At 44.3% G+C, this 15,470-nt stretch overlaps 1 protein-coding gene across 13 annotated transcripts in view; it reads right to left on the bottom strand.

Annotated features, from left to right (window-relative positions):
* TP53BP1 (tumor protein p53 binding protein 1) overlaps positions 1–15,470 on the bottom strand; it is an 84,320-nt gene that overhangs the window by 28,094 nt on the left and 40,756 nt on the right. For all 13 annotated transcript variants that reach the window (XR_012154135.2, XR_012154134.2, XR_012154136.2 and 10 more), the window contains 6 exons: positions 14,361–14,480; positions 13,490–13,726; positions 12,812–12,869; positions 11,777–11,869; positions 9,788–10,292; positions 4,620–4,772 (listed from right to left, as the gene is read on the bottom strand). Coding sequence is in view for 9 of the 13 variants with exons in the window: in XM_073304644.2 (XP_073160745.1) it covers positions 4,620–4,772; positions 9,788–10,292; positions 11,777–11,869; positions 12,812–12,869; positions 13,490–13,726; positions 14,361–14,480 (1,166 nt within the window). In the remaining 4 variants the exon portion in view is untranslated. The remainder of the gene's footprint in view (positions 1–4,619; positions 4,773–9,787; positions 10,293–11,776; positions 11,870–12,811; positions 12,870–13,489; positions 13,727–14,360; positions 14,481–15,470) is intronic.

Below are 15,470 nucleotides of genomic sequence, written 5' to 3'. Positions count from 1 at the left end.
TTGGAGGCAGGTAGAGGAATAGATCTCGCAGCCAAAGAGATCCAATCTTTTCAAATCCTTCTCTCAAGGGGCATTTTTAGAAGCTCTTTGGATTTCTACTGAACCTCCTGGACCACCAGGAAGTCAGAGGTCATGCACTGAAAGAAATACTGAAATCCCTTTGTGGGGCCTTGCTATTTTCTGTCCACTTTCTTTGAGGTGGGAACCATGCCTATTGTTGCTGTGTGGAGGATGTTCAACAGTTTATGTTGTTTCTCCTGAATGTCCAGCTCTTGGTGATCCTCTTGAAGTGGTTTTGGAAAACAAGAGGTTATTTACCTTTACAGTAACTGAAATTCTTCTAAATGTTTTGTTTTTAAGGGTGCTCCACTAAGTGTGTATACATATCCCCGTGCTCTTTCAATCAGATTTTTGGTACCAGAGCCCATGGGGTCTGCACTTGCATCCTGTATATCCTCGTGCTCTGATCCGAGGGCATATATGGAACTCTCTCTCAACTTCAAAATTTGGCATGGCAAGGACTCCAAAATAGAGGGAAAGGAGGGCAAAGTGGAGTGCCAATTGAGACAAAACATCCAGAACTGCAGTTACTCTACAGATAAGTAGCCACTCCTTTGAGTATTTGTCCCTGTGGGTGCTCTACATTAGGTGGCTCCTGAGCAGTGTCCCAATAATGGAGGTGGGTGCTGAGGAGAGATCTAGTACAGATCGGAGAACAGCTGTACCCAAGGCTGCATCTGCCCTGGAAGCATGCACAATAGCATGGTGCTGGGAAAAAGTGTGCACAATGGCCAGGCATCAGCTTTTCAAATGTTTTCAGTGGGCATGTTCTAAAGCAGGGCAACAGATGTGGATTGTGACTAGTGGAATGGGCAGTCTCGCAGAAGACACTCCTCCTCCATCAGATTCAGGAGTAGATTTGATGGTTATTAGCATATATGTTAATTAGCATATTAATTTGGGGGGGGTGGGAGGAGGCACGTGGCGACTTCCTACCAAATCGGATAGATTCCGAAGAGGGGTAACTGATCCCAGGGCCCTCACTATGGCCTGTTGGAGGAGTCAACAGATGGTAATAGGAGTCTGAGTGACTGAGCCAAGTGAGGTGGTGGCTGGTCCCAAGGCTGTGGGCTTCTCCTGGGAAATGAATAAGAGCAGTACAAAAGGAGCAGTTCTTCCAATGGGTCTGAATCTCCTGAGGAGGAAAGAGCCAACTTGAGTTTTAGTGTTGTTACTGTCAGTGCTGTTGAAGAGGTGTAAGCTGTGTACGGAGGGGGGGGGCGGGGAAGGAGATGACCTCTGGAGATCCCTTCCAGAGCTTATCTAGTTCATTCCCCTGCACTCATGGCAGGACTAAGTATTATCTAGACCCATCCCTGACAGGTGTTTGTCTAACCTGCTCTTAAAAATCTCCAATGATGGAGATTCCATAACCTCCCAAGGCAAATTTATTCCAGTGCTTAACCACCCTGACAGTTAGGAATCATAGAAGATTAGGGTTGGAAGAGACCTCAGGAGGTCATCTAGTCCAATCCCCTGCTCAAAGCAGGACCAACACCAACTAAATCATCCCAGCCAGGTCTTTGTCAAGCCGGGCCTTAAAAACCTCTAAGGATGGAGGTTCCACCACTTCCTTAGGTGACCCATTCCAGTGCTTCACCACCCTCCTAGTGAAATAGTGTTTCCTAATATACAGCCTAGACCTCCCGCACTGCAACTTGAGACCATTGCTTCTTGTTCTGTCACCTGCCACCACTGAGAACAGCTGAGCTCCATCCTCTTTGGAACCCCCCTTCAGTTAGTTGAAGGCTATCAAATCTCCCCTCACTTTTCTCTTCTGCAGACTAAATAACCCCAGTTCCCTCAGCCTCTCCTCGTAAGTCATGTGCCCCAGCCCCCTGATCATTTTCATTGCCCTCCACTGGACTTTCTCCAATTTTGTCCACATCCTTTCTGTAGTGGGGGGAACAAAACTGGACACAGTACTCCAGGTGTGGCCTCACCAGTGCCGAACAGAGGGGAAATAATCACTTCCCTCGATCTGCTCACAGTACTCCTAATAATACAGCCCAATATGCCGTTGGCCTTCTTGGCAATGAGGGCAGATTGCTGACTCATATCCAGCTTCTCGTCCACTGTAATTCCCAGGTCCTTTTCTGCAGAACTGCTGCTTAGCCAGTCGGTCCCCAGCCTGTAGCGGTTCATGGGATTCTTCCTTCCTAAGTGCAGGACTCTGCACTTGTCCTTGTTGAACCTCAGATTTCTTTTGGCCCAATCTTCCAATTTGCCTAGGTCACTCTGGACCTTATCCCTACCCTCCAGCGTATCTACCTCTCCCCCCCACTTAGTGTCATCTGTGAACTTGCTGAAGGTGCAATTCAGCCCATCATCCAGATCATTAATAAAGATGTTGAACAAAACCAGCCCCAGGACCGACCCCTGGAGCACTCCGCTTGATACCAGCTGCCAACTAGACATCAAGCCATTGATCACTACCCGTTGATTTAGGAATTAGAAAGTTTTTCTTAACGTCCAACCTAAACTGCCCTTGCTGCAATATAAGCCCATTGCTTCTTGTCCTATCCTCAGAGGTTAAGGAGAACAATTTTTCTCCCTCATCCTTGTAACAACCTTTTATGTACTTGAAAACTTATCACCTCCTCCCCCCTTAGTCTTCTCTTCTCCAGATTAAACAAACCCCATTGTTTCAATCTTCCCTCACAGGCCATGTTTTCTAGACCTTTAATCACTTTTTTTGCTCTTCTCTGGACTTTCTCCAGTTTCTCCACAACTTTCTTGAAATGTAGCTCCCAGAACTGGGCAATACTTCAGTTGAGGCCTAATCAGCGCAGAGTAGAGTGGAAGAATTACTTCTCTTGTCTTGTTTACAAACACTCCTGCTAATATATCCAAGAATGATCTTTGATTTTTTTGCAACAGTGTGACACTGTTGACTCGTACTTAGCTTGTGATCCACTATGATCCCCAGATCCCTTTCTGCAGTACTCCTTCCTAGGAAGTCATTTCCCATTTTGTATGTGTGGAACTAATTGTTCCTTCCTAAGTGGAGTACTTTGCATTTGTCCTTATTGAATTTCATAATATTTACTTCAGACCATTTCTCCAGCTTGTCCAGATAATTTTGAATTTTAATCCTATCCTCCAAAGCAATTACAACCCCTCCCATCTTGGTATCACCCACAAACTTTGTAAGTGTATTCTCTATGCCATAACCTAAATAATTGATGAAGATATTGAACAGAACCAGACTCAGAACTGATCCCTGCAGGACCCCACTCAATATGCCCTTCCAGCTTGACTGTGAACCACTGATAACTACCCTCTGGTAGTTAGCGCACGGTACACTGGATCACTGCAGATTTCACACACCAGCTTACCATGCATTAACTCACCATTTAGACATGTCCTAATTTTCAGTCAGTCAGTCACTTTCCAAATCACCATTCTTCAGATAGCCCTAAGATTCCTCACTCTCAGCAAGAGCAGAGTCCCAGGGATGGTTGCAATTTAAATCTAACCTGCCAGTTGTCTGAATACCAAAAAGGCACACTATTTCTTAATGTAGGTGTATGTTCACACAGCAGCAGCAATTAATCTCTCACTTCTATAGGGCCATATATCTATATAAGGGCTCAACTGATTTTGTAAGGTAAGAACTTGGATCTCAGCCTGAAAGCATAAGATGTTTTATTGCCCCAAGCCATGTTCCCTCTAAGGTGTGCACCTGTGCAGGAGGCCACCAAGGGCTGCGCAGGTGTGCACACTGCACTCAGGGGCATGGGGTGTGCAGGGCTGCAGCGACTCTCCCCGGCTGCAGCAGCCCCGGGACCAGAGCGGGAAAGACGCTTTCCCCCAGCTCAGGTGCCGCTGTGGAAAGAAAGGGTTGGAGGGAGTCCTCTCTCCCCACCACAGCCCTGGGCAGCCTGCACCCCAACCCTCTGCCCCAGCCCTGAAGCACCTCCCACACTCCAAACCCCTCGGCCCCATCCCTGCCACACATCACCTTCATACTGGTGCACATAACAAAATTAATTCTGCACATGGATTGGAAAAATTAGAGGGAACATTGAAAGGAATGTTTTTGAGTCTCTTCTGATAGGATATTAGGGATTGGAATGGAAACCCCTCTGAAGTCACTTGCTATGGCAAAGCAATCAAGGAGGTTTCTACTGATTCCTCGGTCTCCCAGGAGGAATGTTAGCTCCAGAATGATTATAATGCAGCACTAAGTTACACCGTTTTGTTAAATCACCAAAGAGATTGTTGTTCCCTGTTGGAATTTTTACCCCTCTGAAACCCTCAATGTTGTGGGTAGCACATATTACACTACGCTGAAGTAATACTATCACCACACAAGAAACGTGGCATCAACACAAGGAAGCAGCTTTTCGTTTAAACACAGTGTGATTCTTAATGAAAGATGTTCAAGTCTCATAGGGGGTGAGCAAAGATCAGTGCCAGAGCATGGCAGCCTGTTAAGTTGACTTTGCTGTTTCCTGTGGCCACACAAATACCAGCAGGCAAGGTCCCTGCTTATTTGGATTTAATGTGTCCTCCTGAAAACAGATCACCACATTCACCCCTGAAATTGGATTTACCTCAATGACCTTCCGCTCTACCTCAGCACCATCTATGTAGTAAACATCTGTGATGATACGTGTGACAACTGTGCGCACTTCACGGATGGTTCGCATGTGGCGATGCTGGACATGGCCTCGGGGTGGCTGGGGCAGGTTAAACTCCTCCTCTCCCTGAAATAACAAAATGAACTAATAAATATGAAAGTAAGCCACCCCACTGCACAAATATTTTTGTTGTGTAATTCTGTGAGCACCATGTTACCAGGAGACAACATTCAACAAACTGTTTTAACACCAGACTCTGATCAAATTTCTGCCATGATTCCACACACAGGCTTCTCCACAACATTCTTGATTCTGGGCTGCCTCAGGACTGTTGTGCAGAGGACTTCATAAATTGTTCAAGATAACTGAAGCCCAATTCAGCCTGCTACACAATACTCGCAGCTGGAAGCCCGTGCTGTTGCAAAAGCGAGGCAGTTGGGTCAAGTATTCCACTATCTGTGCAGTGTCCCTCATATAACCAATGCAACTGTTGCATGCAAATTAGCTGTAAAGATAATGATTGGTTGAGTTACATCTGATATCACAATAGTCTAGGACAGCGGTTCTCAAACTTTAGCAACCTGAGGACCCCCACTTTTATTTAAAAATTTTTGCGGACCCCCCAAGGCTACTGATGTTATTTACATTTGAAGAAAAAAATTCCGTGTTCATGAAAAGCTCTATTATTAATTTTTTGTTTATAAACTATTGTACCACTAAATTTTTTTTTATTATTTATTAGACAGATACCCAGACACATTTATCTAAGGAACTATTCTAGCTGTTTAGATTTAATGATAATAAAAATAAAGAAAACTTCATAAAAAAACACACAAGCTAACAAAACATTAATGCAAAGGATGTTGTTTTGTCGAAACAAGATCACAAACGTTTGGCTCGTTGGTGGAAAGTTGTATTCTTAGATCTGCTTCTACAGTCAGTCGGTTTCTGTAGTTTGATTTCACATATAAAAGTGCAGAGAATGCCCATTCACATAAATATGTTGTGGGAAATGGCATTAAATACTTGAACGCTTTGGTTGACAGTTTGGCATAATCAAGTCTCAGACATAACCAAAAGTCTACCAGACTGTACTGATTGAAAATAAATTTCAAAGGAGGTGTCACATGAAAGGCAATTTTCTTCAGATGAAGTTAAACTTTTGGTGATGTTGACATCTAACATTGAATGGATCCCGGATCCAATTGTTACCGGAATCGGGAAGAGGAAAATAATCCCTGAAGTTGTTCTTCAAAACCTGCAAATGTTCAATAAGAACGTTTTGTATTTCATCACACAGCTTTTCTTCAGACATTTCAAGAAAATCATTCAGCATTGGAAATGATTCATACACAGTTCTGAAGACAATTTGACCATAAAGTCCAATTTTTTAAATCAGCACTTCCACTGTGTCTTCAACTTTAAATATTGGGCGTAGCTACCCCTGGTAGGCTCAAATTTAGTCCATTCAAATAGGTGAAAATATCGGCCAAGTACGCTACCATAACTAAGCGCAAAAAATCACGGATATGCTTGCTCAACTGAAATGTCATATCTATGAAAAATATTCATATTTCATCATATAACTCAAACAAGCGGTTGAGTACTTTCCCACGAGACAACCAACGCACTTATGAATGTAAAAAGCCGTTTATGATCGCTACTCATGTCATCGCAAAGGGCATTAAAGATGCAGGAATTTAGTGGATGAGCTTTAATAAAGTTGACCACTTTCTCCACCTCATCCAGCGTTGTCTTCAGTTTTCCTGCCTTTTTTCGGGCAGCTAATGCTTCTCATGGTATACGCTAATGATTCCACGTAACTGTAGGTATGAGATCCTTAACGTGTGCAATGAGTCTGCTGTACTTTCCTGACATTGCACGAGTCTCATCAGTAGGGATTCCTACACATTTTGACCACTTGATTTTATTTATTATGAAATCATTCAGATTATTAAACACAGCTTCAGGGGTAGTATGTGTTGGTAATCCATGGCAAAATAGGAAATCTTTGTTAGTTTTACTGTCGAATTCATATCAAATGAATGCCAGCAAATTAGCATTGCCAGAAACATCTGTACTTTCATCCAGTTGCAGTAAATAATATTGGCTTTTGTATACCCTTGTAGTTAACTGCTCTTTTATATTCACAGACATATCTTCGATTCTACAGGTGACAGTGTTGTTGGATAGTGAGATCAAATTTCAATCTTTTGCAGCTTTATCCCAAAGCATTGCACTGGTCATTGCTTTTGCAGCAGGCAGAATTAGTTCCTGTGCAATAGTGTGAGGTTTCCCTGCCTTTGCTATTAGTAGGGATACTTGATAAGAAGCAAACACAGCCTTTTGTTATCAATTTCTGGCTTGCACATAGTTTTCGCTGCTTGTTTTGGAAAAATTCGAAAGATTGGTTCACATTTTGCTTATATTTAGTTTCTAGATGCTGGTGAAATTTGGCTGTTTCATGCATTCATCGGATAATAATTCATAACAGAGGACACGTGCTTTCTGCCAGTCTTCAGAATCTGAACTCATAAATCCAAACAAATATTCGTCACAGTACTTATGTATTTTGCATTTTAGTTCAAGTGTTTGAGTAGTTTCACTCAAGCATGATGCACCTTCACTTGAGTCACCATTATTTTTACATTTTAACCAGCGATCCATAATTAATTATTGGCACGTAAAATAATGTCAAAAAGTGTATAAAAACAGAAAATACATGTATAATATGATACCACAAAACAAGGGTAAGAACATGAGCTTCAACGCACAGGTGCCGACTTCTAATTTTCCCCAGGAGTGCTTAACCCCTGTTCAGCCCCAGGCCCTGCCCCCACTACACCCCCGCCTCTCCTCTTCCTGCCCCCTCCCCCAAGCAAGCCCCATCCACGCTCCTCCCCCGCCCTCCCAGCGCCTCCTGTTGATCAGTGGCGCCGGCAGCCCTGGACATGACTTGCGGACCTCCTGGAGTACCCTCACAGACCCCAGTTCATGAAACACTGGTCTAGGACACTTGGCAAGTCATAGATACATGCCTTACTGTAGCTGAAAGCCTGTGGTGTCACACTGATGTAATATGTAAAATCAAAATGGCTGAAAACTTAAAAACGGAACAGTCACACACAGTGAATCCCAATGCTGATTGAACCTAGTGACATTCTGAACAAAAAACTCTCAAACATGCTCCTAGCGGTTTCCATTGTTTCACACTGAATCAGATATTCTAAAAAGCAGAGTGACCCACAGAGGGACAACCCTGAAATATTATATAGTGTAAGTCAGCAAAGTTGAAGACAAATATTGGTATTAACTAGACTGCTTAAATTAAAAGAAGTGTGGTAGGGAGTCTTCAAGCACCCTGGTAAAGTCACAAGTTGTCATGGCACAGGCTGAAAGATTCTAGAAACAGGAGGAAGTTAAAATCACCAATACACATTTATTGGTTAAAGTTGGGAATGAAATTGCCTTTCCTTTCTGGGCATTGCTTATTGGGGTCGGGGTGTCTCAACAAAACATCTAGGATGCAAGTCAGAGTTTCCTGCTGTGGCCCACTCAGTCACGTCATCTCCCCACTCCACCTCATTTCTCCTCTCTCACCTCTCTCTTTCTGGCTTACACAGTCAAGACAAATCTACTCTTGCAACACTGCTGCAAGCCCCATGACCAGACAGGCAAGCTAAAAAGCAATGCCTTAAACAGCTTGTTGCCGGTAAAAGTTTGCCCGGTATTGGAAAGATGGATACAACTGTGTGACAAGTCTTGGCTGTGACAGCAGAAGTGCTCTTTGCTATTCTTTCCCTTTTGGGTGAGTTTGTCTTGTTTCATCTTACAAAGAAGTTGGGTCAGACTTCAACAGCAACAAGAGCTCAGGACCATCCAAATGAACTTTTTCTTTTCCTCCAAACAGGACAGTCAATTGTTTAAATGAAAGCCTTACAGAATTCTTTATGTTTCAATAGCTTTAGCTGTTTTCCTTCTTCTGTGTTTAATAAAAAGGTTTTTAATGGCAATTGTTATAATGAGAGGAAGCCAATGATAACTTGATACAGAATCCCAAACCACAAAACTGTTTAATGTGAAAGTAAGATATTTTAACAGCTTAACACTTGTTGGATATGAGATGCCCCCTTATCAAAATATTACCAACCAGTGCTCTGGAAACAGAGCAGAATATGTAAAAAGCCTTAGGAAACAGGAGCTCTTTTCCCATAGTGTTTCCAGTCCAACAACAGCCCTTGCACAGGAAGCTAGGTGATTAAACGGGAACATCCAGATCATATTCAGCTTCTCCTTGAGGTAGTCCAATGGCAAGGGTGCCATAGGACTGAAGTAAATGGAAGGAGCCAAAGCTGGATGTGATGGAAACTATGAAAATACCCAATTGGGTCAATTCAATCTGCATAAGTTTATCAAGGAATCTTCTTGCCTAATAAGTCATATCCCGGGCCCTGTGTCTCCTTCTGATTTGGAGTTTGCCAGAGAATCCACCAGTTGCTTTCATTTAAAGCCACCACATATTTTCTAGCCCTTATGGTTGTGAAGAAACCTTCAGAATGTGACCCCAATGCTGTGGTCTTCTCAAGTATGCACACTTCCTTACAATAGTTCTGAGGCTTTGGTCAGTCCATTACATTCCTCTCACTGGGTTCATCTCAGGAGGAAAATTTAATAGAACAACATTTTAAAGGTATTTCTTTCCAGGAACACTCCATGAACATGCTTATCCATGGCTATTGGATGAAGTCACAGTGATAAGGGCTGGTTGCGTGCAGAAGAGTTCAAACCCCTTCCCTCAAGAAGTTACTTCCACCCCTGCCCAGCAGAGAGAGGGAAAGAGGAAATGTATTACCTTACCTGTATCCTGGGTACAAAAAAGCAACAGTCACCAGCCATACACCTCTCCAGGTGACAGATGCCCAACATTCCACTACACAGCTCTCCCCACCCACTGAGACTACTTCTCCATTGCAGTTTTGGTACATTCAAACTTTAGGGCTGAGGATGCAAAGTAAAACCACCAGAAGGATACTGTACTGACTGGAGTATTATTTCCATATCTAATGCAGTAAAGTCTTCAATTTCAGAACCCAGGGGCTTGAAACTACATAAAAGCGACCTGAGCTTTTGCTCATTCTCACCTGGCTGTGCAGAGACTCAGTGTCATCTCCAGGGGCATTCACAAGCTTCTCCCCACTCTCCTCAGTTTGGACCTTGGCATCCTGTTGGCCAGGCCTTTGCCCAGCCATGCTCGTTCCCACTTCTATCTGGCTGCTCACTCCCGTCACTGTCTGTGTTGCTGCTGACACAGCTGCTGAGGCCAAAAGAGAACCTCCTGTAGTTTGGACCTCTTTGTTACTGGTGCCAGCCCACATCTGCTGGCCTTTATCCCTCTCTTGGGCTGCCAGAGCCTTACTCAGCTTCTCCTGTGTGCTCTTCCCTTCCTTTTCCAGATCTCTTTCAATATCAACTTCCATAGCCTCTCCCTCTTTTGCATGGGATGGCGGATGTCCGGAGTCCTGCTCTGTGGGCTGAGAAACTTTAATTTCCCCACAAGAGGTGCGCTTCTGACACTGTTGCCAAGCTTCAGGATCATCATGCATTTCCTCCTCCTCCTGTGTGCTTGGGAAACTGAACAGGTTCCCCCTGCAAACCAATCAAATGCAGATCAATATTAAGATGTTCAAAGCAATGGGTGCCCAAGCACCCACCACACGCAAGCAGGACTCCCCATGGCTTTTTATGTGATGTTCATTTAATAATCTGTCAGGAGTGCATAAGAATCACTTAGTTTTATGCATTGGGAACAGATTAACTGGTGGTTCTACTACAACCTTCCTGTAGCTAAACACAGCAGTGTTCCTCTAAGTGCCAATGTTCCTTTGAAATGTCAGCACCTCCAAAGTTACCCAACCCGTGGCAAAGATGACACTTAGCACAAACTAAAGCATTAACTGAAGCGTGTTTTGCTCCAGGTATCCAATACCAGCTAGACACAGCCCTACTGGTAGTTATCCAATCTTCAGGAACCATCACACTTTACTGTACCATTCCTTTGGTGTTACAGTGGCTAAGGACAATGAGAAAAGTAACTGGGAGATGATGTAGAGGAGCAAACACTAATATTTTCTCAAGTTTTGACTAGACTTTATCTACCTTTTGCTGACTGGCCATTTGCCCCAACCTACTCCCACACTGATTCTCAGTCTCTTCACCTCAGCCTCACTTCACACATACCCCTCATGCATTCCTTCTCTCCCTCTTTTCTCCTGCTCTATCCCTGTCACCCCACTCCCTTTCCTTGTATTGCCATTTGGCTAAACCCCATTATACCCCCACCAAAAAAAAAAAAAAAGGTAGTGAACCAAACATGGCATTTGCTAGTATCTCATCCTTTTGTCTGTCTTGTCTAGATAGACTAATCTTCTCAGAGCAGGGACTACCTACTGCTCTGTGTTTGTATAGTGTCTAGTACTATGGGGCCTCAATCTTGGTAAGTTCATAGGCACTGCCATAACAAACATTAATAATACTGTACACAATGTATGTTAATCTGCTGTATGTGAGAGCCCATACCCCTGTAATCTCACTCCCCAATCAACAGATGTTAAGCAAGGTGCAGGAGTGAAAAGCTTCTGGGTGCTAGTGGCTTACACAGTTATACTGCATTGTCATCTAACAGCTACCAGTAAGCACTTCTATAACCCTTTCATTTTAATCTGGCGATAGCCAGCTGCATGTGTGAGGAAAAAAATTACTTGGAAAAAACAAGAAACAATAGCTGATATGGTAGCAAATAAGACCATGCGATTTTTGGCAGGATAAGCAAAGGGCAGGGAGGCAATAGCCCTTGTATGGATGGCTTCTGAATGACCCCACCTACAACACTCTCTTCGGCTCTGGGCATCTCACCCAGCAGCAATCCTCACATCAAACTTCAAAGCTAGAGAGCACAGCTTGGTTACTGCATGACCCACACCTACCAGTCATATTACTGAGTACATGCACACAGTGCTCCCCCCATCTTTCTCTAGAGGTCACCCCAGAATCAGTGACACAGCACAGGGCTCCTAAAGGGACATGGAACCTCACTACAGGGCCAAACAAGAATAAAACGCAAAGCTCTATACCTAAATGGAGCAGCAGGAAGATCATGACCTCTGGCCTCATCCTCTCGTCGTACTTCACAGACACGACTAAACACAGACAGTGTCTTCTGTGAGCTAGTTGTAGAGATTAAAGAAACAGGTCACAATCACAGGAACTAGGAAAGTACTGTCATTGGAAAGGAGAAATGTCTAAAATCACTAGAACCAACAAAAGACTGGCCTTTAGGCTGATTAATTTGTTGTGCCATAAATCAGCAAAGCAGTTGGAGTTGGTCAGAGCTCTCCAGGGTCAAGAGACAACTCACAATTGTAAGAAGTTGTTGCCTACTTCCTTCATCTCGGGCCCCTTTTTGCCAGCCAGGAGAAACTCGGTAGCTTGAGACAGTGCAATAAGCATGATGTCAGCATTACACTAGCTTTCGAGAAAGTACAGTATCATGGTCCAGTACTCCCTTGCTGCCACAAGGTGGCGATATTAGATCATTTGCACCCTACATTTTAATACCCTCCTCTTCCCAGTGAGAGCTGATAATAGCTTTCATGACACAGCAAAAAAACACCTGAGATGACAAGCTCGCAACACACTTGAAAGGTCAAACTCACCACACAACTAGAAAGCTTCCCCACTCTCAGAAAAATGAGTGATGGCAACGCTCACACACAGCAGGCAATTCTGTGGCAAAGGTCTCTTAATAGCACTTATTTCAGGATTCCACCCCCCAAACAATCTGAATCTTTCACAACCAAATCCTGCTGGGCCACCATTTTAGCCCCTCCACTCTTGCCAGGGCCCCATGGGGCCAAGAAAGGCAGGAAGTTAGCAGGAAGCCCCCAGGCCAGAATAAAATGGCAGGTGGGAGCACCTGAACCAAGGCAAGTGCCTTGCACCAGAAGCATCACGGCAGGTGGCAAGGGGTTAAGTCAAAAGCAGTGGCTGAGCCAGCTCCATGCTGCTGGGTCTCATTTTTATTTTTCCTGCTGTTAGTAGATGATCATTTCTCTCATTACCAAGAACTTTGCGTTCAACCACTCTGCTTGGCAACAAGCAGTAGTTACCTGGCAACAGCTCCAGCAACAGCAGAGGATCCATTTTTCCTTTCACTGGCTGCAGGCTCTGAAAGAGATGGGGGAGGGGAGAAAGAATCCTGTTAGTACCACACCTGAACAGCCTTCCTGCCCCCATGAGCTCTGCAGCTAGAGGGGTTGAGCAACAGAAGAGAAGATAGCTAGGAAACCATCCCATCCCCCCTCAACCAGCCATTTCAGCTTCCCACTGCAACCCTCAGCCTGTATGATTACTTGAGCATATTACATAGATTGAGCAGAAGAGCAGCATTCAGATACTGAAGTTACACTTTTCTCAAGAGAACCGACTGGGATCACATCTCCTAATTGCCCCCCAACTCTGTTGAAACACACAAACCTAGCTTCCTGCCATAGGAACGTCTCCCCCCCCACCTGGAAGGGCCTCTGCTTCACTGCAATGCCAATGGGACATGAGCTCCCCTCCCCCACCTAAGTGGGTCTCTACACCCCTCTCAGCTGTAGGACACACTATTTTCTTAGACATTACTGTGCAATGGAACTAAAAAAAGGATTCCTGTGAGAGGAGGCCAGCAGCTCTCCAAACAAATCTGATTCCAAGCCCTTGTCAAGTGACTGGCACTGGGTGGGGTATCCCAGGGTGAGGAGACAGTCAGCACCTACATATTCCCCAGTTTTCCATTCCCTTACTTTCCAGACTGAAGGGCAGACTCCCCTCACTCTCCTCGCTCACAGGGGTAGCAAGGTTCATTCGAAGACAGAGTTTTCCATCAGCCTCAGGAGCTGCATCAGAATCCCCCTTTTCACACTCTTCCAACACATCTGCTGATGCCATAGCGCTCTCCACAGTGACATCATTGGTGCCAATACTGCCCTCTGCTGTGACATCGCTGGTTATTATGGTTCTATCTGGGCAGCTGCCATCCACTAAAATGAGAAAGGAAAGAAGGCACAAAATACAAAGTGAAAATGGCCAGTGTAGTGTTTGCTGCATTGGGTTCAGCTCCCTGTGGGTGCCTAGGAGTGGTGCAATTATATGCTTCAGTGGCAAATAGCATAGCAGTGCACATTCCTATCAGGCTGCCCTTAAGAATGTCTCAGGGATTCAGTTCTGTAGTAGTGACAACAGCCTTAGCCAAAGGCCAACTAGTTCCATCATCCACTATAGACACCACTATAGAAGTCAACTGCTAAGTTGGACATCACAAGGGATGCTGCCTGATGAGGCAAAACATGGTATATACAGGAAATGATCTTGCCTTAGCAAAAGGCAAGGATTTGGACTAGGAGGGCCTTCTGAGTCCTACTGTCAGGAGCCTATGACTGACAGCACCATGCATATAGAATTCACGGCAAGAAGACACAAGACAGGCACACCCACCTGTGGTACAGTAGAGACTACATATAAAGGGGGAAACTGTGACAGGTGAACATGCCCTGCTCACAGCACAGGGCCAGCCCAATGCCAGCTCCTAAATTAGGTTTAAGGCTTTAATCAAGTCCTGTATCAAGACTCAAGTCTGCTTCCATTTCAAATCGAGGCCATTCTATTCAAACTCACCGATAGGAGTGCTGTGTCTTCTGGGTCCCATTTTAAGCTGCCCAATAAGAGATGGGGTCACACTAGTCAAGGGCTGAATGACATCACCTTCCTTTGGCAAAGTGAAATGAAACAGGGTTCCTTAAAGAGAGACGCAGAATTAGTGATCTGCAGGAGAGGTCTGTATCTGAATATACGTGGCGAGCACTGGAGCTCACTAGGGATGGGGACGAGTTCATCCTGCTTCTGCAGTGAACTGGGACACCCCAGTGCGGTGTTTGGAGAATAGATTCGGTGACTGCTCTCCAATAAGTAAGTTACTGATCTCAAACCGACCACTCCACTGAATAGCTTTTCTGAATCTAAGGTCTTCACAACTCATGTCTTTCTACCCTACAAATCTGTCATCCCAGAAAGAATTCCCCAGTGGGAGACTTGGGCCACAACCATAGCTTCATACACCTTCCTCCACACTCTAACAAAAGGAGAGATTAATTATGCAAATGTGGGTAGTGGTTTTGTAATGTGTAGAAAGGAGTGTTGTGTTCAAGGTATGCCCAGCACTGTAACAGAAAAAAGGGTGGAAGAAGAGAGGGCAGGAATGCAGGTTAGGACTGAAGTGCATTAGAAGAGCTGTGTGGGAGGGAAGGAGAAGCTTGAAATAAAACTCTGAAGATAAAGCACTATTTTGAACAAGTGCAGAAAGCTTTACAAATCTTAAACTTACACAACAGCTGGCTGCCCTCTATACAGGTCTAAATACCTTTCTGAGAAAGGACAGCTTGACATTTAAAAGAGTTAGAGAGCACAGCCACAAAAGTTTCCCTGGATAAAGAAACCTGAAGGAAATAAACTGAGAAAAAAACATTGTTGAAAAATGACTACCAACTAATTTTATATTATTTAGAATTTTCAACTACGAGACATAGCTTGCTAGGGATGGGGAAGTACCAGAAACTATACATATTTGATGGCAATTGAATAATTTAAGGCTGTCACAGCATAAGGGGTTGCTACCATAGAATCTGATCTCACTGTGTTGCAGAACAAATGGAGCCCTTATGACATGGCTTTCATGAGTGGAATGACAAGATAATCCCCTGAAAGGCAAGTCTCTTCTCAAATAAAAGT

This window comes from Lepidochelys kempii, chromosome 10 (genome assembly GCF_965140285.1).
Source record: "Lepidochelys kempii isolate rLepKem1 chromosome 10, rLepKem1.hap1, whole genome shotgun sequence".
Classification (NCBI taxonomy): Eukaryota; Metazoa; Chordata; order Testudines; family Cheloniidae; genus Lepidochelys; species Lepidochelys kempii.
This window is presented reverse-complemented; position numbering and strand designations above follow the sequence as displayed.